A 26775-nucleotide genomic window follows, 5' to 3' on the forward strand; every position below is an offset into this window, starting at 1 on the left:
GTCGGATGATGGGTGACCCCGCGCCGTGTATGTCGCAGTTCCCTCTGATCGCCCTGGCAAAGGAGGACGTGCAGCTGAGAACTATTATCCGGACGTATTGGGAGTCAGTGGGATTGATTACAATGGGCGACATCTGGCAGGAGGGGACCCTGATGGAGTTCGATGAACTGGAGGTAGGGTCGGGACTACACAGGGGTCAATATGTAACATATCACAGGGTGGTCCGGGAGGTCCGGAGCACGTGGCCCGAAACCACTTTGGCCGATGAACCGGATGCCACGCTGGAGACGATGTATGACGCATCAGAGGGCGGACACGAGGTCTCTAGGTTGTACGAGATGTTGATGACAAAGGTTGGGAAGGATTTAGGGCACCTGAGACTGGAGTGGGATGCAGAGGTGGGGGCCCCGATGTCGGATGGGATGTGGGAGCGCGCCCTGGGGTACCATAAAAAGGTATCGAGGAACGCCAGGTTCAAGCAGATACAGCTCTATATTACGCACAGGGCATATATGACCCCCCTTAGAATTTCCAAATTCCTAGGTAGTGGGCGCCAGGCGTGCCCCAAGTGTAACGAAGAGAATGCGGACATGATACATATGTTCTGGGCGTGCCCAGTGATCGCAACTTACTGGGGTGAAGTGGCGCAGAGGCTGGCAGGAAGGGGTATCACACTTAAGGTGGATTCGGCGTGGGCTTGTCTGCTGGGAGGGTATCCCAGGGCGCGTAAGCTTCGACATGTGGATAAACTTAAAGATCTGGCCTATGTGCTTGCCAAACGTAGGATAGCCATGGAGTGGAAGAAATGTCACAAGCCGCGAGTGGAGGTCTGGTGGCGGGATCTCCAAAAATGGGCGGATGCTGAAACGACAGTGGCAAGATGGCAGTATGGCAGGCGATGGGGAAGAAATAGGCTCTCTCATGGCATGGAAGTTGTTGTTAGCTGAGCTGTTTTGTGCGGGATCGGCCTCGGCTGGACTTGAGAGCGATGAGGCCCCACCGCACGGAACGGACACTGATGGCGAACACTCTACAGGCTCATAGGGGGGAGGGATGGGGATTGCAGTGCCTTACTTTTTGTTTGTTTGGTTTTGTTGTTTGAAGTGTTTTATTTATGTTTCGTTGTAATGTTGTTTGGTTGAGATAAAATAAAAATATATTTAAAAAAAAAAAAAGGTTCCAATAACCACTATTTAATGGAGCAAATTACTCAAGCGAGGAAAGGCAGTAGAAAAGTGTCCAGAATATGTTCTTTACTTCCTCTCACCCGCATAGGACCATCCGCAAATGGTTCACGCCCCACCTGAAGACTTTCAGTAGTCAAAATCACTCCCTCGACCATCCAAAACCCCTCACAGCAGGTCTGTGTATGTCCTCCATCACCATCAATACAAATCAGAGACCTGAAAAGCCTACAATAAAAGAAACCTGAACTGCCTCCACAGGAGCAAAGCGTTCCACAAGATCTACGAATTCGTGAAGTCCTCCTGCACCATTGCCCCGAACACGTCCACGCAAACGCTCTGCGACTCCCTCTGCCAACACAGCACAGGATGGCCACCCATAATACCAAACTTTGCATCCAACACCCTACCCAACACGTCCTCCTCGTGATCCCACTGTGGACCCCCGTAATGCCATCTTCCAAACCCAATCTCGAGCAACGAGTTCCTCAAACTACCGTCCAGAAGCAGAAATGCCGGGTCGCCCTTCCCCCCCCCCTTCACCCTTGTCCCGCCTCTCACCTGAAATAAATCTTCTCCACCTGTGCAGAAGAACCAGCAAGGTCCATTCTTAATGACTCCATCACCTCTTTTCTGAACCTTTAAAAGTTGCACATATCAAACCCCTTCTGAAAAAAGTGTCTCGACCCCTTCCAGCCAACTACAGGCCCCTCTACCCAATTGACCGCTCTGCATACTGTCAGCTCAACCGTTTTCGCAGAATCCAACAACCTACTCAACCCCGCTCAGACTGCCGGCCACGCCACGGAAGGAACAAGTTACTTACCTGTAACTGTTGTTCTCCACAATGGGTCTGGCATGGATTCACATGCTCGTGAATATTCCCCGTCGTCAGGCTTTGAATCCTCGGTAAAGAAAAATCAGTATCAGTTTCGTTTCTGATCTGTCTTTCGTAGTAGTAACCAATCACTGATCTCTGCGTCATACTGACCACAGCAAATGACTGCCATCTCCCTAAGCCCCGCCTCTGGCAGCCATCTTCAGATTTGCTAGCACGTGAAGTGGCAGTATGACCAAGTGAAGAGCCGCAGAGGGGTAGGCGGGAGAGTTCGCATGTGAATCCATGCTGGAGAACAGTTACAGGTAAGTAACTTGTTCCTTCGCCAGCATGGGGTCTGGCATGGATTCACATGCTCATGAATAAAAGAATACATAGCAGTACACACATGCACAACCACGGGAGGTGGCAAAGGCTCAACATTAAGCATTACATCCAAAACTCAACATTAAGCAATTCTTACCTCCTCACCTTAGGCGAACAGGTTGCGCACCACTGCTTGGCAGACCCTGGATTCCTCCCTGGAATCCCGATCGACGCAGTCGAATTTCGTGAAGGTGTGAGTCGACCTCCACGTAGCAGCCCTGCAGATGTCCAGCAAGGGCACACCAGATAGGAACGTCGCGGTAGCCGCGATCGCTCTAGTGGAATGGGCTCTCGGACGGCCAAGCAGCGGTTGGTTTGCCAACCGATGACAGTACATGATACAGCCGGAGAGCCATCTGGAAATGGAAGCCTTAGAGAGCCTTCCCCTGATTGACAGGTCCAAAGTTCACAAAAAGTGGTGACGTCTTCCGAAAACTCTTCGTGCGGTCCACGTAGAACTTCAGCGCTGTAGCCACATCCAGCGAGTGCAAAGTCCTTTCAGCCGGCGACAAAGGCGACGGGAAGAAAACAGGCAACACCAAGGGTTCGTTGAGGTGGAAGTCCGACAGCACCTTGGGCATGAAGGAGGGGTGCGTCCTGAGCACTACCCTCGTGTCGTGAAAAGTCAAGTACGGGGGCTTGCAGGAAAGGGCTTGGATCTCACCCACCCGTCGTGTGGAGGGGATGGCCACAAGAAACGCCGTTTTCCACGACAAGAACTTCAACGGAGCTGAGTGCAGAGGCTCGAACGGAGGTCCCATGAGCTTGGTCAGCACCACGTTGAGCTCCCACGTCGGGGCCGGGGCCTTCACCGGCGGCAACGATCTGAAAAGTCCCTTCATGAATTCTTTCACCAGACGATGAGACCACAAAGACGTCCGTCCCGTGGTTCTGGTGTATCGGGAGATCGCAGCAAGATGAATCTTGATGGAAGCGTGCGCCAGTCCAGCCTTGGCCAGCGTCAGCAGGTACGGCAGAATGAGGAGCCGTAATCCGTAGAGAGTTAATCTTCTGTGCGTGGCACCAGACAGAGAACCTCTTCCATTTGTGTCCGTAGCATTTAAGAGTTGAGGACGCCCTGGCCTTTGTAAGAACCTCTCTGCAGCCGGCATGTCGTAACCTCCAAACTCTAACGCTGCAGGAACCAGGCCTGCAAGTTCAGCGACTTCGGGTCGTGATGGAGGATGGCGCCTCCTTCTCTGGAGAGAAGATCCGCGTCCACTGGCAGCTTGATTGACGGGGACGCTGACAAGTCCAGATGGTCCGGGAACCATATCTGCCTCGGCCACGCAGGTGCGACGAGGATCATCCTGCACCGTGACCTCTTGAGCTGGTTGATGAGCCGGATCATCAGCGGCAATGGAGGGAACGCATATAGGAACAGGCCCTCCCAGGTGAACGAGAAAGCATCGCCCATGCTCCTCGGCTGGGGAAACCTGCTGGCGAACCTCTGGCACTTGGAGTTCGTCGCCTTCGCGAACAGATCGAACCCCACCGTCGGAAGAGGCGGTCCACTAGATCCTGTCGTAGTTCCCACTCATGGCACGAGCGCAGCTCTCTGCTGAGCGAGTCAGCGATGGTGTTTTTTATCCCTGCCAGATGGAACGGCACCAGAAACATCCCTTGGGCGACAGCCCAATGCCACAGATCCTGAGCCTCCTTGGACAGGGCTGGGGATCTGGTAACGCCCTGCTTCCTGATGCAGAACATGGTGGTGGTCTTGTCGGTGAAGATCCTCACCACCTTGCCCTTGAGGGACGGAAAAAAAGACCCGAGGGCCCAAAACACTGCACGGAGTTCCAGGACGTTGATATGGAGGGACTTCTCCGTCGGCAGCCAAAGGCCCCCTCGCGTGCAGATTTTCAGAGTGCACTCCCCACCCTTCCAGGGAGGCATCTGTGGTCACCGTCTTCTGGTGGCCCAGGGTCTGGAAGTCCATGCCCGCCGTCAGATGCGCGCGGTTGCCCCACCACCGGATCGCTCGTCGGAAGCTCTCGACGAGTGTGAGCCTGTCCTCGAAGCTGCCCGTCGTCTGGATCCAGCGAGCATCCAGGAACTCCTGTAACGGGCGCATCCGAAGGCTGCACAGGCGGATGAGATAAATGCAAGAAGACATCATTCCGAGGAGGGACTTGATGGACCTCACCCTGGCCGCGTCCGCAACCAGCATCCGCTGCACCTTGCCCAAGATGGCCCTCGTCCTTTCCTCCGACGGAGAGGCCAGACGCGCCACTGTGTCGAGCTTCGCTCCCAGAAACAGTGCATCTTGAGCGGGCACCAGGTGGGACTTGGCGTAGTTTATGGAGAATCCCAGGTCCGTGAGTAGTTGGACGGTCCTCGCCGTGTGCTCCTCGGTGAGCTCCTTATCTCGGATGAGCCAGTCGTCCAGGTAGGGGTAGACGTGGATCCCCTCCAGGCGCAGCCGCGCCGCCACCGGTGCGAGGCACTTGGTGAACACCCTGGGTGCCGACCTCAATCCGAAGGGAAGGGCTCTGAACTGGTAGTGACGCCCTTGGACCACGAATCTGAGAAACTTTCGGTGTCCCTTTAGGATGGGGATATGGAAGTAGGCATCCTCCAAATCCAACGATGACAGGAAATCGCCCTCCTCCAGTTGACCCAGGACGTGCTGGAGGTTGACCATCCAGAACTTCTGCGCCTTGATGAATTTGTTCAGTCGTCGTAGGTCCAGGATGGGACGCCATCCTCCCGTCTTCTTCACGAGGAAGTATCTTGAATAAACTCGGAGCCCCGAAGCCTTTTTGGGACGAGCTCGATGGCGCCTTTGAGCATTGCCTTTACCTCCAAGAGAAGTTGAGGGACGTGATGTTCCTTCCTGGCCACGGGGGGGACGCGCGGGCACTTTAGAAACTAGAGCGCGTGACCCTGGGCCAGGGCGTCCAGCACCCAACGGTCGGTGGAGATGGACTCCCACACGCTGACGAAGTTCGCCAGCTGGCCTCCCACCGGGGTGCTTTGGTGGGGGCTCGACCCCACGGCCGGTTCAGTCCTGCTTCGACGAGGCTTTGCCGCCTTGCACTCCTTGGCGACGACGGCGGCGGCGTGGTCCGCCCGACTTGCCTCGTCCCCTGTAGGCTTCTTGCGAAGACGAACGAGCCGCTTGACGATGGGTGGAAAATCCGCCGCCGGAACCTTTGGAGGCACCCTGCTTGCCTCCGCCGCTCTGAAAGGGCGGCCGTCGTTGCTGGAGAACACCAAGAGCCCGGGCCGTCTCCGTGTCTGTCTTGATGGCTTGTAGGGAATCGTCCACTGTTTTCCCAAACAGGTTGTTCCCGTCGAACGGCATGTCCAAGACTCTGGTCTGCACGTCCCGACGGAAGTCAGTTGCCTTGAGCCATCCACGCCGTCTAAGGCACACGCCGTTGCCCAACTGGCGAAATCCAGTGTCAGCGATGTCCGTCGCTATCGTAATGGCGTGGTCCGACGCCACTTCTCCTTCCTGCAAGATCTCTAGGGCCTCCGCCCTCTTGTCGTCTGGTAAGAAGTCCAGCAGGGGGGCGATTTTGTACCACAACTCCCTGTCGTAGCGGGCTACGATAGCCAAGGCGTTGGCAGCCTTAATCGTCATTGCTGCCGATGAGATGACTCTGCGTCCCATCATGTCCAATTTCTTTCCCTCGCCGTCCAGCGGGGAGGTTGACGTAGAGGCCGAGGTCCCCCCCCCCCGCTTTCTTCCTGGCCGCCGCGGAGACGACCGAATCCGGGGTCGGCTGTGCCTGAAGGCACAAGGGGGCCGCGTCCGGGACCCAATACTTCTCGTACCGGTCCCTTCTCGCAGGCGTTGTGGATGGGTTCTTGAGGAGGGCGAAACCCTCATCCCAGATATCGTCCAGTAGAGGTACAGCGAGGGCCATCTTCCTCTTGGTCTCGCGCCGTTGATAAAGGAAACCTTCCTTCTTCTCTTCCGGGCAGAGCTGGAAAAGCTTGGATGCCCTGGCGATCATGGCATGAAACGATCCAATCTCGTTGGGCGGGGAAGCCCGGGGAGGAGGTGACGACGGGAGATCCTCGTAAACCTCGTCTGTGCCCGTCGCGGCCGTGTCAGTCCCCGTATCATCCCCACGGGTCGTGGACGGGGAGGAGGGGTGAGCAGGGCGCAATGGTTGAAAAGGAGGTGGAGGATGAATCCTTCTCTTAGGAGGGGGGCTTCCAGAAGGGCCTGGCTCCGGGTCCCCCGTCGGGAGAGGTTCCTCCATTGGTGGTAACGGCAATCTTGTCCTTATCTCCGAGCATAAGGACTGTATAGCCAACAAAATGGTTGCAGAGTTGTCTTGCGGCACTGGTTGAGGGGAGTCCGACGGGCGGTCAGGAGTCCCATCGGCACCCTCGACGTTCTCATCGTCTCCTACGTCGGGGTCCCTCCCGACGGGCTGGTCTTCTTCCACGCCAACGCCGTGGCATAAGACTTCGATTAGCTCCTCCTCAGAGGTTGAGGCCGAATCCACGACGACCTCCTGCCCCCCCCCTTTTTCTTCGTCGGAGGTTTCACGGGGGTCCTGTCGATGGGCATGAAAGAGGACTCCCTCCGCGGTGGCAGGGAGACTCTGGGCCCCGAGGTCGCCACCACTGGTGTAGCCTCCACAGGCTGAGCCAGGGCCGCCGCGACTGTCTCGATAGAGGCCTTGGCCGGGTGGATTAAGGCTTTCACCACCTTAGGTGCGCTCACCGCCTTCTCCTTGTGGGAGGGTCACCGCCTCGCTCCCCCTCCGATGGGGCCTTCGAGCTCGACCGGGGTCTCTCCAGAAGCTTCGCCGGGTGCTCGGCCTTCCTCTTACCCGAGCCAGAGCGTTGGCTCGTGGTTGATGGCGCCGGGGAGGATGCGCCCTGCCTGGCGCCCGTAGAGCCCGACCGTTCGGTGCTTCCAGTGCCAGCGGACTCGCAGTGCTTGGCCTTCTGTTAGACCCCCGTCGCCGGGGCGCCCTCAAAGGTCTTAGAAGACCGCTCGGACTTCTTCTCGCCTGACGGGCTCTTCCCTTCCAGCCAGTTGGCGAGACGCAGATGGCGGTCCTTCATGGTCCGCTCCGACATATTGCCGCAAAACGCACAGTCCTTCTCCACGTGCGTCTTGTCCTCATGCAGGCAGTAGAGGCAAAGGGAGTGTTCGTCCTCCTTAAAGACATTCTGAAGCTGGCATCCAGGGCAGACCCTGAACAGCTTTCCGGGCGTCGAGCTTCCCTTCTCCTGGGCCATGATCGAGATGGGCCTGAGAAACTTCTGGAGTCCTCCAAAAGCGTGGCTCGACGAAATCTTCACCCTTGAGGGGCGTAGAAGAATCCGACACGGGTCCCCGTTGATCAGATAAAGAAACGGTGAAGCTTGAGGCTCTTTTGACCGAAAGAGAACATTTTTCCTAAGAAAAAGCGTGAAAAAAGCACTAAAGCTCGAGAGCAATAGCACGAGGATCCCAACACTTGAACGTGCGGTAAAAATCTGAAGATGGCTGCCAGAGGCGGGGCTTAGGGAGATGGCAGTCATTGGCTGTGGTCAGTATGACGCAGAGATCAGTGATTGCTTACTACTACGAAAGACAGATCAGAAACGAAACTGATACTGATTTTTCTTTACCGAGGATTCCCAGCCTGACGACGGGGAATATTCATGAGCATGTGAATCCATGCCAGACCCCATGCTGGAGAACAGAAACCACATTCATCTCGATTGGGATGATCTCAAAGTCTCGGCAAACTCAAGGGTTGCGCAGCACAGGTTCTCCTTGCTCACTCCAGCTTGACACCATTAAACACTCAATCCTCCTTGACAGTCTCCACCCTCTTGGAATTGATGACTTAACTGGATTGCCTTTTTCCTCAACAGTAAACAAATCAATCACTTTCCTCCCTTTTTTCTCGACCGCTCTCCCCGTGAATACTGGAGTGCCCTATAGCACTAGCCTTTCAGCCCTCCTTTTCAACCTCTACTTGAACCCTCCGCTTCGATCCTCTGCACCCAAATCCGCTCTCCCCCCACCCACGTGCCTATCTGCAATATAGTCAAAAAACTTGGCTGCACTATGGTCTTGGGTCTAACCCAGTCTCGCCAGATCCCAGATCAATAATGTATCCAAATCCTGTCACTACCACCTCAGGCTCCTGAGACGCATCTTCCCTTACCTCACCTACCCCAACACACTGGCTGCAATTATGTCCTTTGTTATGTCCAGACTGGACTCATCTATTGGGGTGCACCGGCCTACCAGCTAAACACCAAAGAGACCAAAACGCTGCCGGCAGACAACTCCTTGCACAAAGACAAAGGGATCACATCTCGCTTGCTCTCCGCACCTTTTCACTGGCTCCCTACTGGACGAACGGCCCATTTTAAACTCCTATGCCTCACCCACCGAGCAGTGCACAAGACTGGCTCAGCATACCTAAAAGATTATACCCTACCTCCCAACATGCACCCCAAGGTCTAGCATGGCCCCCGTTCTAATGATTGCAGGCTGCAATTCAGCCAGGATAGAAGGGTCTGCCTACATCACCTTGGCACCAACACTGGCACTCACTGCCTCCCCACAATCAACACAACCAGGGCTAAATGGCTTTCTGTAAAGCATTGAAAACATACCTTTTCCCTAAAACATTGACAGGTACCGCCTTAAGCCTCCGAAACCTACACCAAGGACCAGAATTTCAGCTAGTACGGCATTATCTCAGAAAGTAATAACTGCTGAGCCATGGAAGTCGGCCAATTAGACATCACAGAAATAGGAACAGCCGGGACACGCAAGCCAGCTTTAGTGACCAGCAGGCTCTAGAATATGCAACTGCTGACTCTGCGACCCTGGCTCTACTACAAAGGCCTAGGAGCCTCCCATTCACTCCCCACTCTTAGCCACGACTACAAACCTAAGGCACATCACTATAATCGTATGCTTTGACCAGACATGCCCCACGCTCGAATACCGGAAGATGCCTGTCTGTATATATCAACTTGGAAACCAGAGCTCAGCAGCACCCATAACTGAGCTCAATCACCATCTCCCCTCGTGGAAGCACAGCACTATCCTTCCAGGAAAGGCGGACCACTGTCAAATCTGTACTGGCTTGTTCCCTTCCTGCTTTGAAGCACTTCAATTGTGTACAAGAGCTTTACAAAAACCATTACAATCACAATACACATGCACCGCCACAATCCCAGAGCGCAATTGCCCCTCTGTCAGCAAAATGCTACTGGGCCTGCTCTTGCCAAACTTAACCCATCCGGAAATGAAAATGCAAAACCACCATTGCAGGCCTCCCCGGAGAACCGTGTCAAGCTTTAGCTATCAGGAATCAACCCACTGAGCCACTACTGCAGAGCCCCAAAGCACTAGGCTTCCAACATTACGATCAGGCCTTACTGTGTCACCTACCCGGTACACAAGGTGGTATACTGCTCAAGTCAGGCTAGGAATAAGGCTATACATGGCCACACCCGAAGCGCTATAGCAACTATGCTCCACGACCTCTGCCCAATCCCCTGCCTCGATGGTACTACGTTTGTGATATAACTTCACACCTATAACCACCAACATGTCAGGAATTACCCTTCTACTCGCAAAAAACCATGAGCAGGGACCAGGAAAATGGGTCATGTGAGGCATAGAACAGAGCTTCAGATTAAAGACCCTCTGACCGGGCAAACATCATAATCTGCATCAATTTGAGACTGACTCGGAGGTCCACTACCGCGAACCACCAGAACTGGCATGGCCAGCTCATCGGGCTCCTAACAGGAAGCCCAGACACTCCCTCTACCAATATGCTCACTCCCTTTACATCAACAATAGAGCGCCGCTATACCCCTCAATTAACTTTGGCCTAGCTGCAAACATACCTATACTACTCCTAGAGCACCTCAGCCTGTTAGAATGCAGTTAGACCCCATGGAAAAAATAAATCTGTCTAGCTGCACACAAATGTCTTACAAAGGCCCCCGGCTGCCAGAATGCAGACTGAGACCAACTACCTTGCTGCTCACATTCCCCTGATTTCCCACAACCACTGCACCTAGCGTTATAATGCAGCCTCCACCGCATAAAACGCATTGTCTGCACACAGAGTACAACCAAACACTATGTACTACCCTAGTAGTCTCTCCACTGCCCTGGACTACGGTCCACAAGGGCGTTCAACCCACATGCGCTTTGAGATCATACCTAATGGTATATAAGGCACTATACGAAAGCATAACATACAAAAACCCACTATCAGAGCAAGCACAAAGCATGGAGCACTCAATGCACCCAGAAGACTGATGGTGGCATTAATGGGGGATTATGTATTGCACTGCGTACGCTGTACACAAAAGCATGAACCCCATCTGTAAACTCCAAAAAGATGGCAACCAAAGAGGTCGTAAAGCACTGATCAAAACCTACCAAATGCACTGGAAGTAAAATGACAAATGCTCACATCAGGTGGGCCAATACATAATGAGCAATAAACCTATGGGGTTCATCCACAAAGTTTTATTTTGAGCAAAGCCCTAGACATTACCCATCTGCACACAGCACAGTACACACAATGACCGGATAAAAGGAGCACAAAAGCTCATTTCATGGGCAGGGACTGCAAGCATATTACCATTGTGAAATCGAGACATTGATGGCTTCAAGTTACTTTCCCATGCATCCGTCGTGGGTTGAACAAAAGCAAGAACTTAACATGCAAGAAAAGGAAAACTGCATAACAACCCAAAAACAGCTAATTGGGATCAGCGGACCCTTGTTCACATCCAAGTGTCTTTAGACTTGATGAGGTAATAACCAGAGGACCAACCACAAAAGCGGCATTCAATCAAGTCCTTGACAAATGCTGTGTCCCTGGAAATGTTGCTACAGCTGAACATCGAAGGGCGTGACTAAAACGAGAGGTTCTATAGGCTGCACAGGGCAAACTGCTCAGAAGGAAAGCGCTGCTACACACAAGTGCCCAGCTTACAGAACAGCCTTGCAAAACCAAGCTGCAAAGTCATCCATCAGCTAGAGCAAAGGCGACGCCAAGAGGGAAAGAGATATATATATATATATACACACATATACTGCCTTAGCAAAGGGACCACACATTGGTCTGCAGAAAGAAAAAAAAATGATTCAATCGGAGAAGGACCACTCATGATATAAAGCCAATGGCTTCAGACAAAGCAGGTGCACAAAAATCAGCATGGTTCAGAAGTGTCTCCGAAATGCAAGGTTCCAGAAAAAGCCATTTGGCAGAGTTTACGTGAGCTTTTTGCAGCATAGGTGCAGTTTCGATAACTCCTGCAACAAGATAAGTCTACTGCACAACTCCAAGCAAGAAGCAGCTCTACCCAGTCAATGCTTTAGCCTCTAGAATGAGAATAAGTCTGCTGGCTTCATGCCAGTTCGACAGACAAACAAAAGCGCACAACAGGTGAAGGGAGCAGCTCACCACAGAGTCCATGGTTTCCCCCTTATTACAGCCACATACACAAACGGCCTTGAAAGGACTCGCTGGAGAAATCTTTAAAGAGGTCCATTCTCATTTTAATTAATCAATTAAAAAACATTTAAGGGATTTGCAGCGACACTTCATGGCAGTTACCTTTTACGTCAACCAGAAAGTTCTTCTGCGAGAGGGCCTTGCCATTGCTGGCCTCTGTTGGAGTTTCATCATTGTATTCGTCATCCTTGAGGCTGTCGTAGTAGTAATCGTGATCTTCAGCAACACCCTCCTCTTCCTCATCTTCTGCTGCAGCAGTGAAGTCCTCTACATCCGCTTCAGTTGGGAACTCGCTTGAGAGACAGGAGAAACATGAAAATAATGGGTGCACATGAAAAAACAGCCATGGGCAAGCAGTAGGAATATATTTTTTTTAATTTATAAAAAATGGAGCAGGCATCGTAAAGTCTTTAAAATCCTGCTAGACCTGAAGGTAGAGTAGCTTAGGTTACTTACTCTATCCAGGGCAATGGGTGACAAAACTGTTACCAGCATATTTGTAAAATGGTGCAGGTCACAATTAGCTTATTTATATTAGGCACTATGTTGCCACCAAATGGCCAGCCATGCGCAGTAAAATGTACTGGACAATTACTGCAAACAAAGCTTGTTTAAAGTAAATGTCAAATAAAAGTTCCAAACATCGCAGATTATCATTGCACTAAACAGCAAGGGTGACTAGCATACCACCTTCATAAAAATGCCTACACTATGTGAGTGGTCGAGTAGATTTTGCAAGGTCTGGAATCCTGCAGGTAGGGGAGGCAGGGCAAGAATACAACAACATTCATTCACATGTTTTGTACTCTGAAGAGTATCCAAATTAAGAAAACTAACTCACCTTTTATATAGATCATAATCATCTTCATCTTCACCATCATCTTCCTCGTCATCATCTTCCTCCTCTTCCTCTTTAGAAAGTGCTTCATCTGGAATTTTGGTCTGAGGACAACACACATACTCTGTTCCCCGGAACCGATCTGTGGCACAGGGTAGAAGCATACCATAGCTGTGCAGAATCATGACTTCAGTCATACAGGCCTGAAAAAGGCAAAGAGGTTGGTCAAGTGACAAAAAGGCAACAGAAGAGGACAAGAGTCTTAGTGGCAGCAGAGCGGTTTCCCCGGAGTCTGCCTAATAAGATTGCAGGATTTAAGATATGCTACTGGATCAACGTGGACCAGACCAAACTAGATACAACGGATGCTTCCTTTATTGGAATACATCAGGAAAACTTGATCAGAGAATTATGCATTGACGAGCTGGGTTTGCCTGTATTTCAGCATTTATAAGAACCACATAATATAAGGGTCCTTCACAGATGAAGCACACTAGACTGCACAAGTAGGTCCCGCCTTTTCTACTCTCAAAGCAGACAGGGGATCCTTCAAAACTAGCGCTTATATCTGGGATCACCGCATCATCTCCCTGTGCCATTAAGCAAATAGGGATCGATTAGGCTGGATGGCTATGCTGCATCCTCAAGGCTGCCCCAGTCACGCCAATACTTCGGGCAATATTTCAGTTACTCATGCCACATCCTTACATACAGGCCAGTTTCCCAGCTCTCTGAAGTCAAAGCAGAGTTACTTCACATTGGAATTTACTCAGAACCTTCTGCCTCCTTGCTGCAGTCTGTTTCAGTAGCAGATCTGGCATTCCACCAGCTTGCGCACACAGGTACAGTTATTTATGGACCTAACTTCTACACCAAGCGAAGGCAAAACACGACCAACCGCAATGCGCTATACAGATGTGCATCAGTCTGTTGCCACCGTGCCTCCACTACGCAGACTTCCATCTTTGTCGGTCACTCCAGATGCATGGCCACACTTGGGTGCTGCTCTAGGTGCATCCCACCATCTTCATTTCAATCACTGATTTGTGTAACCCCCCGCCCCCCTTTCACACTGCGCCCTCTCCTTTTGGGACCGACATTGGCCTTGTAAGGCCACCCCTGTTTTGCAAATGAGGCCCTCTATTCTCTTTGGACCCACAACTCTCAGGAGAAGAACCACACTAGACCTTAACATGAGGGACCCAAAGATTAAAGGTGAACCACACCAGCTTACACCTGTACATTCCAAACAATCAGAGGAAAGCACCTAAAGCTGTAGGGAAAAGCGCCCTTACTGGAAACACTGCTCTGGGCCTCATCTGTAGGCTCCCTGTCCCTTAGAGTCACAGGAGAACCCCTCCCACCACCACCACCACCAACTCCAGCACACTAGGGTTACCAGATAACTGTGGACATAGCAGCCAAGTAGCCCCATGTCAAGTGTGACCCATCAGTCATGTTTCATGCCAGCATGCATGCTGGGATGTGCAGTTCTCTCTACAAGGGCCCGCATGCAAAGTTAAATCAAGTCTGGCTCAAGGACAGAGCCACTTGGCAGATCGCATGGAACTGGCAAACCATGGTTTCATTAACTCTCAGGACAGACACTTCCCAAATTGTAGGTATACATTTAGCAGACAGACCAAACCAGATACATTTTGGAAGATGGATATATGTAGATTTAAGGGAACAGAACGGCTAAACAAATATACTGTGTATGGTTATTTTTGTAATGTTCATTGAACAAATCAGACAAAGCACTAGATTTAACTTAGCAAAAGGAAACCCTTGACATGGAAAAAAAAAGTTCTGCTCCACTCACAAAAGTATTCAGCTGCTCACCTGACCCATAACCCTCACATGAACAGTCCAGTTCCCATCTTGAGGACATGACAACACTTCCAGGTAAATTGCCTTTCTAGTACCACATGTTCCCAGAAGTAGACCCACCCTTTGCTGAAGGCCAACACGCTCAGCTTGCAAAATGCACATGCCACATAAAGGAGGCAAACTATGTGGCAGAGGTGCGTCCATGTGTGGGAAGAGACAGCATATGGCTTTGAGGCTCGGATAGGCAGCCGGACAGCCAATACATGTCACAATCCCCCTCCTAGAATGGCTGCCGCCTACACGGGAAAGTAAGGAGGTCAACTGCAATCAAGTACTAAACGCTGCATGTTAAAAGGGAAAGAGCGGTACAGAAGCAAGAAAGATGGAAATGCGTCATGCAAAACGGGGACAAACCGTTCCAGAACTGAAGACGTAGAATACCACTTCCATGTTACAAAGCTTTTGTACTGTGCCAAGTCACCACCGCAGTTGTGTCACAGTGCCTTCCTTGTCTGAAGGTAGGCGCATTGTGCCACTTCCCAGGGCATCAAGAGCAGGCGTGAGGAAGAGATGAGAAATTGGGTGAAACTACTAAATCTAAAAATGGGTGATTTAAAAAGAACAAATTACTCAACTCTCGGTAATGTTTGCTGGATGTTCCTCAACTATGATCACCCCTACTGTATATATAGAGGCGCAGCGCCCTGTGAGCACTGTTCCTTATTTACATGCACTAGTTTGCTACTTGGCAACATGCGCATCGAGATTCTATTTTTCTAAAACAATGCCATGCCTACTCAGTTGAAGGCCTCGGACTTCAAGCCGTGTGCGGATTGCAATCGGCAGGTGTCTGTCTCAGATCCGCAATGGATTAGTCTATATTGCTTGGGTGAGCAAGACACCAGAGACTGCGGGTCATGCCAGTCCATACACCCAAAGGCCTCCGGTAAAGGGTGGCAAAGAACTTCACATAGGTTCACAAGACGAAGAATGAGGCTCTGCGGTATCAGTTGCAAAGCATGCAACGGTCTGAAGAAGCAGCGCCACACAAGGAAAAATTAGCATCAGACGAGGTCCCACTAACCAATCGAGTTCACACCAACCTTGGTCTTTCTCTTTGAAGAAGAGCCACTCCTCAAGGCAGTCTGAAAAATACTACATTGAGAGAATAGACTGCACAACTCAGGGTTCCTGTGAAAGGGGCTGCGTATAGCATACATTACTCACCGTAATCATATTCTGATAAGTTTCACATGCTGTGCATATAGTCCGAGATCTAGTGGTAATCGTGGAGTATTGCATCTTTCTTTCGAAGATCGAAAAAGGGACATCGACCTGGGTGTGACTAACACTATCCGTGATGTGTAGTGTACCCAAAATCCTCCCATGTTGAGGTCCCACGGCTTTCTTTTTCTGTCCATCTTGTCGGTAGCTTAATCCAAAGCTTGTTTAGAGTTTTATATTGCTTTATATTTGCTTGTCGCTGGATTCGGCGACTATTTGACATCCTCGACAACTGATCAGGTTTTGCCGACTCTACACCTCCGGCGACTCGACTGATTATTTCCTCTCAGTCTCAGCCCCCGCCTCACAGGAGGGAGAGTGGGTAAACATTACTGACTCTCTCGAATGCCCCTTCCATCTGGCTTCCTTCTCTCCGCTGTGGAACAAATACCCTTTAAATTCTGTCTGTCTTGTTATGACAAATTCCCCATGAAGGGCACTCCTGAGGAGTGCAATCAGTGCCTCCCTCAAGGGCTGTAAACTTTCCACCTAAAACCCTAAAAGACAGGCGCATCAAGTGGTGGGCAGCCTACGCCATGCAGGCCGAGAGTCACTCTCCCAGTTCCTCAGAAGAGAAGTCCATTGGCAGCCACAGCTCTGATTCGGAAGCATAGACGCACCTGTGGAGTCTGGATTCCTGCGTGTCCGTCCCCCGATAAGCATGCCGCCGGCAGCGCAATGGGGACTCCACACCATGGCGACAAGGGCACATACCACACTACACCCAAGCACACAGCCCCCAGGCCTTCCTCGATGGACTCGTCAAGTAAGACTTTGGCACCCACAGACCCATTCAACTTCTGGGAGCCTACCGAACAATGTGGTTCAGAGCCCTCTGCACTCCCGCCATCGCAGCCTGCGCAAAAACTTTAGACTTCAATGTTACTGCGCGCTTCACAAATCTTCGTCTGTGTGGTAGCATCGAAAGATGAGCCGAAATGGTCATGTGATTCTAAGCATATTCACAAACAGAAATTACATGATTTTACCATAATGCTATGACTTGTTTGCATAGAGCTTTATGCCACAATGAGCACCTCATATGAGCTGGGATAATCTTTCAGGGTGCAGGGCAACAACTTCTACATGAGTGCGCTCAAAGATCAGACAGGGCCCCTCAAACTCCAAATGGCAAGTCCTAGAGCACAGATAAGTGGACAAGCCTAAAGCTGTTTCCAGGTTAGGGTGGCTTTTGTATGCAGCTTCCGTGCAGACAATGGAACCCTGAGGCTGCTGTCCGAGCAGCCATTTGGCCTTGCAGGCAATCCTTTGAGGATTTGTGGGGCATTATGGAGAGTGTCCATCTTAAGCAGCTACTTGGCGACTCTGAATAATCTGCATGTGAACCACCCCTTTCCAATCACTTGCCAGAGCTGCAATTGGCGAGTTCAGTAATTGGTTACTTCAGTAAACTGGTAGCCGTAGGGTGCACCCAGATAGCCTATGGAAGAAAACAGTTTACCGGACAGCCTGGTCTTTATACAGCACTGAGCAGGCTTCAGGGCCAAGCCCTGGGCCCAGGCAGCCTCCAGGCAATGACACTACACCCAACATACAGGAATCTGCTGTAAATGCAAAAGTTTGCACAAGAGGGAGAGCAGGATGGACAGCATTGTTTAGAAAGCCCCTACTCAAGGTTCAAATGGAACAACAGTTCAGTTTCACACATTACCTCTTTGGCTACATTGTGCCAGTGCTGATGGCTCTCGCACGCATCCTTGCGCTCCTTATGAAAGAACTTGCACTTCTCGGGGACGAGCAGGACATCGCTGACAAACTCTCCCACTGAAAATTAAAAGACAGTTCTTAGTAGTGCTGGAAAATATGGAGATTTTAATCCTGCGCTATTGCCGAATAAACAACTAAAAGCTGTTTTCACAAGGATGTGGACGTCCATGTCACCACATTTGGCTAACAGAGGTGGTGCAAGGTTTGTTAACACCTAATATTTACTGTGCCACTTGGAATGAATACGTAGCTTCTGATGCCAGGAGGATCACGCTGGGTTCAGAGTCAGTGCTACTTTTATTTTCAGCATGTTATAGAACGTCACCATGTACTGCTTTTAAAGCTATTTACGTGTGTTGTGCCGAGTGTTTAACCAAAGGTTAACAGGTCTGAATTCATTCAAAGGCTTACACAGTGAAGAGGTGAACTAATGGTTTGTGCTAAAGGAGAAGCCTTGGCACACGCCTAGCGGATGACAGAGGGAAAATAATGAAAGTGTAGGGACTGGCTAAGGATTGGTTTCATCCTAGATGAGCGAGGCTGCGCCATGGAGGTTTGTTGGCTGCGTGCATGAATGCAGTTGTGTTGCCAGTTGGTTAGACTGGCGCAAATTGACAGACCATGTAGTTTTGGAAGAAACTGGTCAGGTTATCCATGCATTTCAGGACATACTGCTGTAACTAAATGGATGCTCACCAGACCACTGTGCCCATTTAAGTGCCTACTCTTAACATATCTGCATCGCCCTCACCCCTAGACTGGACTGACCACCACAGCATTAAGAATCCCGCCCTCTCAGAACCAACACAACAGACACTTAAGAAACCAGAAACATGCGCAAGCTCACACCTGTTAACTTTGCCCCCATACTTAGTAAATCGTTAGATACCATTTCAATGACCAGTGACAACCCCTGTGCACTTGCAGATTCCTACCAAAAATGTCTCACTTCCTCCATCAATGCCATAGTGCCACTAACTACCAAAACGCGACGCGCAGACAAACTTGTTCTTGGTTCAACGAAGACCTAGTACTACCAAGGAGAACGAAACGTGCCCTTGAACATGCCCATAGAAGACATCCCATTACTGAGTCTGCAATGGCCTTCCAGGCGGCAAACACAATGTATAAAGCTTCTATCGTCGCTCACAAAGCCAATGCTTACAATACTCGTATTAGTAACTCCAAAGAACCTTTCTCGATCCTGAGAGAACTGGAAAACCCCACCCCGGTCACAGCCACTGCCAATTCCAGTAAAGAGTGGTGTACTACCATTCAAGATGCCCTAGCCGCTAAGATTGCTCTTCTGCAAAACAAAATAACGGAAAGGCAATTATTAGCGGATAAATTCTCTACTAATAACTCCCACATTTAATCCAACGAGAATATCAATCTGCCATTTTATTTAACCCATTTCACCCAAGAACTAGTGCTTGACACCCTTACTAAGCTCAAAGCCACAACTTGCAAAGGAGACACCGTCCCAGCGCAAGTAGCCAAGTCTTGTGCCCACACTCTCACACCTATTATAACCAATTTTGTCAATGCTTCCTTCAACTCCAATTTGGTCTCAGCCAGTATTTAAGAAGCCTGGGTTAGCCCTCTCCTAAAAACAACCTACTTTAGACCCAACTGTGCCCACAAACTACGGGCCAATAACGACAGTCCCGTTATTGATCAAAATCTTAGACAAAATAACCTATACTCAAGTTCAAGCCCACCTGGACCAAAATCAGTTCCTTGGAACCAGAGAATCTGGTTTTAAGCCCAACCACAGCACGGAAACGGCCCTCGTTGGTCTGAAAATCCAGATAAATACCATCAGGGACTCTGGAAAACGCTGCATTCTCCCTTTGTTGGACCTAAATCGGCAGCGTTCAACCTTGTGGATTCCAATACACTGCACCACCCTAGCTAAAGATTTCAATGTTTCAAATGATGCCACCATGTGGGTGAAATCCTTTCTAGATTAAAGAACATCCAGAGTCTCTATAGGTAAAGCACCTGCAGACGCCATCCCAGTCCCCATTGGAGTAACCCAAGGTTCATGCCCCTCACAAACTCTATAATGCGTATACAAAGCTTGTCTTCTCTGCTTTAGACGACATGGGTGTCATCTATACCAACTCTGCAGACAGCACCCAGATCCTTATACCTCTCAGGTAATTACGGCCAAGACACTGACCATCAATAAAATCTATGCCATAATACAAAACTGGATGGCCCTGAATAGCCTCTGCCTCAACGATGAGAAGACAGATTCTCAATGTGGGCTCCCAAGCTAAAATAGGTGCTCTCCATCCAGACTACTCCGCCATAGACAACAATGATTCCCGTACTTAAGTAAAACCCTTGGAGTTTACCTTGACGCCAACCTCACATTGGCCAAACATAAGTACATTCACCATCCACCTCCTACACCGCAAAATGAATTGCCCTAAGCTGCCAATTCCTGTCACCGACCAATTGCATCACCTTGGCCAGGGCTTTGATCAAAGCTTGACTATTGCAATGCGATACTTGGAACCTCCAACCTCAACAAACTAAAACTAATACAAAATAAAGCATTATGGGCTGCATTAGGAATACAAACATTCGATCATATCTCCAAGATGAGGAGAGATTCCCACTGAAAGCCCATCGAAGCCAGAATCATTTACCAAACACTAAGCATCACCTTCAAATGCCATCACAAAAAAGCACCCATCTACCTGAACAATGCTATAGCTTACAAATAATTTACTAGATCCATTAACCACCTGCTCATGGCAACACCCAGTTATAGAAATAACAGAGCTGGGGGGTAGTAGCTTCCAATGTCTGGCGCCTAAACATTGGAACTCCCTCCCGCTCAGCATCAAAAGAGAGGAATCCTTCCATGGTTTTAAAAAGCTGCAAAAAACTTGGTTAAACAATACCAAAACATATGCAGTTTCAAAACTTGTAAATCATGCTGCACACGTGTTGTACAAATGTTCATTGTAAATTTTCTGCATTACTGTATATATGTTGTAACTTCTCTTGACAAATTGCCAAGCTGTCGAACCTCGCCGTGATACCCCAGGGTTTGCGCGTGTAATAAATGTAATAACATTTTTTTTTTTTAAATACCACCACCCCAGCATTTGCTTTACTTCCTTCTCAAACCAGCACCCACAGACCTTGGTGTTTGTTCAGGACTATCAGCCATTAAGCAGTAAAAAGACCTCAATTTACAGAGTTGGAAGTGAACATACAAAAGCAGTAAGGAAGAGGTGTAGTAAAGCTTGGGTGCAAAATGTGAAATCCTGTCAAATGTTTCTAACATGCATCACAACAAAGCACTTTTTTAATCATGACCATGAACTCAACGCGAGGGCTCTTTGCGCCAGATTTGGTGCTTTGTTGCCCCAGGCAGATATCTACCCTTTCACCACCTGCTCAACACTCACCAACATTAGAACCACAAGTAAACGTAATAATCAAGAAAGGCTTCTTCCTCCTACACTCCATAAAAAGAAACCTACCATTCCTGTCCTTCACTCATGAAACACTGGCCATCATCGCCCTCATGTCCAGAACTGACTACTACGCAAACAAGTCTTCAACTCAGAATGCCGGAACACCTGCTGAAGAAACTGCAATGGATCCAAAATGCAGCAGCAAGACTGCTCCTTAAACTATCACAAAGGGACCACATCACCCTAGTGTAATAAAAAAGAGACAAAAAAAGTACACTGGCTGCCAATCAATCAACAAATCACGTTCAAAACGATGTGCATAAAGCACAGAGCAATCCACGGCCAAGTAACAGAATTCCTACAAAAGAAAATAACCATTTACCGACCGTCAAGATCTCAGATCAAACAACATCCACCTGGAACCAAAACCATACAAAAGAAAAAAAATGGAATCCTCATTCTCTCACTTGGCAACAAAAACTTGGAACACCCTTCCAAAAGAATTCTGCAATACAAAAGATGGCCTAAGAAAACTGTACAAAATCTGGCTCTTCACCTCAAAGCGAGACGGAAACTAGACAAGACACCAATGGAAATCGAACATGCCACAAACAAGCACACATGGCTGAAAGGAGCCAGGATTCACTCTCTCCCAAGCCAAGCCTCTACTCTATGCAAAGCCTAAGTGACAGGCACCCTAGTTGCAGAAGAGGGAGCATTAACCAATAACTAGCACCCAACAGGACAGGGAGCGCCTGGGATTTTGGAGGGAGGGGACCACCACCCTAGGAGCTCAGGGAGGCGATGGCAGACACTCCACTGGTGACCCAAGAGCAACCCACAACCTTACCGATATTGACCCAGGGTGTGGGGGAGGCCCTCAGCACCTTCCGCTCGCAGGTCACTAGACAGACATGCCACCACCTCACGCAGTACACGGCGAGTGACCCCCGACCCCATGCTAGCACCCCCCCCAAAACCAAGGAACGCTTCAGCAGACAGCATGGTCAGAGACACCGAACACACGTCAAAATCCCACTAACCCATCCATTAAAACATCAACTCTCTGCATACACCTCTGAAACACTAAACAAACAGAACTTCCTTGCACAGCAAACTGCATGCACTTCACTACAACAGAACAAACCACACAGTCTGGCACAACAGTACATGCGAGTCTACCAATCCGTAAACCAAACCTATGTTCGGCAAACTATGTTAACCAAACTGAATCTGTCAACAGGACGTCACAATTCTCGCTCTAACTTTAGCCTACTAAGCCATCCTACCCTCTAATCTTTCAGATCTGCCAACGCGCCAGGGGACCACTTCCGGTGGTGTTAGTGCGCAGCATAAATGTCCTTTAACAAACAGTTTCCTGGCTCTGCACTCTCCCATGTTTCTCAGACGCGTGACCACAGGGCATTCATTAACAGCTTGGCTTTGGCAACACACACGAAGCCCCACCGGATGCACTGCTGTTCCTTATAACTTTCATGACATTCATTTTCTGTTTGTACCTGTAACAATCACATCCTCCAAATCCCTTGGAAGACTCCATTTGTTTCCGAGGAGGCCACACTCCTCCAGTCAATGCCCCAACATCCACTACTTTTTCAGTATTATTTTCAAACGGCCTCAAATGCCTCTTAGAAGCTGCTCCAAAATAGGTTAGTGACTCCATCCTGCCTTTTGCCCCATTTGTTATTTTCTCCGATAACTTTTGCTCCATTTTTCTGTTCTTTCTGTTGGTTCCCAGTTTGCCCCCTCTGTCCCCCCCCCACCTTTCTGCCTCCCTCCCCTGCACTCCAATTGGTTGGTGGAAACCTTAGACAGCAGCCTTGTCCAGGCAGCCCTCAGCCAAGGGCCACAAGGCAAAGGGCAGCTCTGTGTCAGGTACTGTTAGGATACAGTGACATAATCTGAGACATTAGGTCTGGGGAAAATTAGTATAGAAAGGTTTTTGGAAGTTATTATGAGTTTAATTTTAAAACAGCCAATTTTGCCCTTAACATTCATTGCAGTCTATGGAGAATGCCCCAAGCCAAGATGGAGGTCCTCAGTCTAAGTTCTGATTGGCTGGTGATTGTTTATAGGGAAGACAATGAACATTCTAAACTGCCTTTCATCGTCTTTGCCCAGCTGAGAGGTCGCGTATTAAGCTGCTCCTGCTTAACTTGTTCAGGGGTTTCAAGTTTCAAGCGGTCGAGCGGCTTATTTGGAAAAGCAAACAGGAATCTTGCGGAGATTCATTTTGGCACTGAACAGGAGTAAGAAGATTTCGAGTTATCCAAGAAAAAAGAAAGGTTTCAAAGACTCTCCACAAGATAAGTCCTTTTAAAACTCAAGACTCTTTCTATAATGTCATTGTAGAAGATTTAATCTGATTTTCAAGTTCATATGAAAAATATTTACTAAGAACTTTATTGCTGTCGCATGTTTGGCTTTGTTACGCTACGTTTTCTATCAAGCGCGTGGTTTTTCCGTTAACAGAAGCCTGCGCGTGAGAGACTTCGCTTGAGTATCTAGCGCGAGCTCTTTGGTGTCGCGTGATACTCTTGTGCGTGTGTTTTTTTACCCGCGGTTGAACTTCAGCGCGTGTGCTCGCATATTGGACTAAGCGCGTGTGGATTTTTACCCGCGGTTTGTCGTCAGCGCGTGTGCTCGCATATTGGACTAAGCGCGTGTGGATTTTTACCCGCGGTTTGTCGTCAGCGCGTGTGCTCGCATATTGGACTAAGCGCGTGTGGATTTTTACCCGCGGTTTGTCGTCAACGCGTGTGCTCGCATATTGGATTAAGCGCGTGTGGATTTTTACCCGCGGTTTGTCGTCAGCGCGTGTGTTCGCATCCTGGACTAAGCGCGTGTGGATTTTTACCCGCGGTTGAACTTCAGCGCGTGTGCGTGCTTTCGTTTAATCGCGTGTGGATTTTTTCTGTGGTTTAATCTACAGCGCTTCAACGATCTTCACTCAGTTTGGATCCCTATGCGAGTTCAAGAGATTTCTACGTGAGATTTTTGACGCAAGTTTCAAGAACTGTTAATTTAAGTAAAAACACTCTAAAAAGAAATTTATAAGAAGAAATATAAATACTTTCCAGAAACACTAGAACTTCCATTTACTTTTAATGAACTTAAGACTTTGTTCAAGCTTCTTGAGTTTAAAGAAGATTACCTGCAAAGTTAATTTCACATTCATGGACCTACTAAGAAGGCTGAATGATCGTTGAGATTCAAGTCAACTAGTAAGGAAGTCTAGTCAGCTTATCACTTCTCTGGGCATTTTGTAGAGAAGTTCCAGGTATGGTTTTTACTTTATTTGGTAAAGGATATTGATACTTAAGGTTAGTATAGTGCCTCATGAATAACAAGGTGTATTATATGTTTATGTTTTACCACAGGTGAAGAACCAGCTAGTCTTAGCTTCCAGCCTGGTGTTTGTTAATTTGTCCCTTCCCCCTTTCCCCTGGAAGTGAGGTAAACTGAGCAGTTTATAGTATCAGCTCAGAGTGCCACATTTTGGGTGGATTGTCGGGGGCTCAGCAGCTTCTGCAGACACCAGGATCTCAGCCTGACACTCTGGAGTAAGCAGCTCCACACAGTGTTTCCCCGTGTTCCACTGGTAAGCCTGCCGCAGTCAACCAGCACCAACTGATAAGGTAAGTGCGGAGAGTGCAGCCATTATTGCACTCCAGTAAAACCCCACCACTCTTATTACCCAATAACTTATACCTACTTGCACTTAGTAGACTTATAAATATTAGTCCAGTAGCCCCAATCTGTAAATGACCCAAATGTGCACTTATCTTATCAGCCTAAATAAAGCATGTTCTATATCTAGTCTAACTGTATTGGCTAGCCTTGGTATCCCCGCAGCGTCAGGAGATGAGCATGGTGTAGTGTCTATTGCGATTGCCCCCCCCCCCCCGAAACCCCTCCCAAGATGGATTGTTGGGGGCAGTAAATGTATTACTACCAACTATACTAAAACCTCACCATTCTGCATAATCACCCTCAAACGCTTCACTAAACACAACCATGCTTATATTGCATCAAACCGCACCCACTCCACAATACCAAACATGAAACCAAACCATGCACAATCTCACGTCAACACCACATGACTTCTACCGACTGCAAACGCTCAGTGTCCGGTTTCTCCAAAATGAAGTGGCCAACAGCACATCAAAGCTCCCTTGCTCTTTTCCCTACTCAATCTGACTAACAAATCCCCACCCCCCATCCAACCCCTTGGCATTGCAGATCCACCAGAGTGCCAAGCGACGACGCAGGTGGCAATAGTGCATGGTACACAAGCACCGTTAACAGAACATGCATGTTGGAAGGTGTTCTGCTCCAGTCTGGGTAGCCCAATGTCATCTCCTTAGCCAGGCCCCATGGGATATTTTTGCAATAATTTGGCAGGGGAGTCACAAACAGCAATTACTCTACCGAAAAAAATGGTACAACCATATTGTTACCAAGAGTTAATAGCCTAATGTTGATGTATCCAGGCAATCAACATTTTTTATTTCCATTTTCCACTTTCATTACAATGTGTAAACACAAGCCACCAAGGTTGAAACCAAGAGATAAAACAAAAGCATTTTCAGTCCCACTTTAAGATAAAGGGCCAGTCAACATGCCGAGGACCAACAGGCAAGGGCTGTGGCAGTGCTCGGAAATCAGAGCACACTGGAACTCCCTCCCTTGTAGGACCCAAACCGATGTCTGAAAGGAAATCCTGTTCCAGGCACCAAAGCGCCTGGCCCAGGCAGCTATGTGCTTTGGGGTTATTGGAGAAAGGAGGTGCAGCCAGGTCTAGTGCGAAGAGTATGCCAGGCAAGGAGCAGCCCTCAGACAGCTTTGAATAAGGCAGCTCCCTGGATGAAGCCATGTGCTCCAGTTCTGATGGCCAGGAACCAAAAACGTTGGTATCTATGTACAGTAAATTAGGTTGCAACCCGCCCCCCCCTCCTCTTAGGAGAATATAGCAATCACAGTAGGTTTAAGTAATCTCCCAAAGGCAGTGAAAGCAGACTCACCGAGACACTTGTAGGGGATCACGATGTGAGAGTGGCCCTTGCACTGTTTCTTCCCCTTTTTGCACCAGTTGTCGATGCTTACTGGCTGGTTGGGTTCCACAACATTCGTGATCTGAAGTTCTGGATACACCTGAAACAAAATGACAATGTGAACATATAGGTCGCCCGTGAGCAAGTCAATTTAGGAGCTCCAATGAGCAACTGAAAGAACACAGAGCCCAAAAAACACCAACTGCTTCCAAGAAGCGTACAAGAAAAGCAAAAAGGCGCTGCTGTTAAAGGCTAAAGGCACTACTGATGCCTTTAACATTTAAATCCAATGAATAAGCCGATGCTTTTTGGTACTGCGCGGAGGAGCGCCCAGGACATTCTACGCCTGAAAGCGCTGGCAGCATTCATTCCGACCCATGAGCTTGCAAATGCATTCCTAGCTAAAGTACAGGTGATGTGCGCGAGACTGCAACAAAGCCTGCGGCACAGTCCTTCCTTGCGCAAGCGAGCCACGGCATTAAGAACATTAAAAGAATGACTGCGCCGCGCAATTATCCAGAATGGTAGCCTTACATCAGCGTAAACACTTCCCGAACAGTACTTTTTAGCGTAGCTCTAACACTTGTAGACTAAACTGTGCGTGCATGCCTCCTCAAAAATATACCCTAAGGGTATCCCTCAATGCATGGATTGTCGGTCTTGGAGAGCAAGCAGCTTTCAGTAGTGTTGGCGCGCTTTCCTTTCTGCAGCTTTGCAGCCGCTCA

General features: G+C 49.2%; 1 protein-coding gene across 8 annotated transcripts in view; it reads right to left on the minus strand.

Annotated features, from left to right (window-relative positions):
- APLP2 (amyloid beta precursor like protein 2) overlaps positions 1-26775 on the minus strand; it is a 429108-nt gene that overhangs the window by 237679 nt on the left and 164654 nt on the right. For all 8 annotated transcript variants that reach the window (XM_069614142.1, XM_069614144.1, XM_069614143.1 and 5 more), the window contains exons 3-6: positions 26021-26150; positions 17480-17592; positions 12697-12896; positions 11958-12148 (exon numbers count right to left, since the gene is read on the minus strand). In XM_069614142.1, coding sequence (XP_069470243.1) covers positions 11958-12148; positions 12697-12896; positions 17480-17592; positions 26021-26150 — 634 coding nt within the window. The remainder of the gene's footprint in view (positions 1-11957; positions 12149-12696; positions 12897-17479; positions 17593-26020; positions 26151-26775) is intronic.

Source organism: Ambystoma mexicanum, chromosome 9 (assembly GCF_040938575.1).
Source record: "Ambystoma mexicanum isolate Mex_15411 chromosome 9, UKY_AmexF1_1, whole genome shotgun sequence".
NCBI lineage: Eukaryota > Metazoa > Chordata > Amphibia > Caudata > Ambystomatidae > Ambystoma > Ambystoma mexicanum.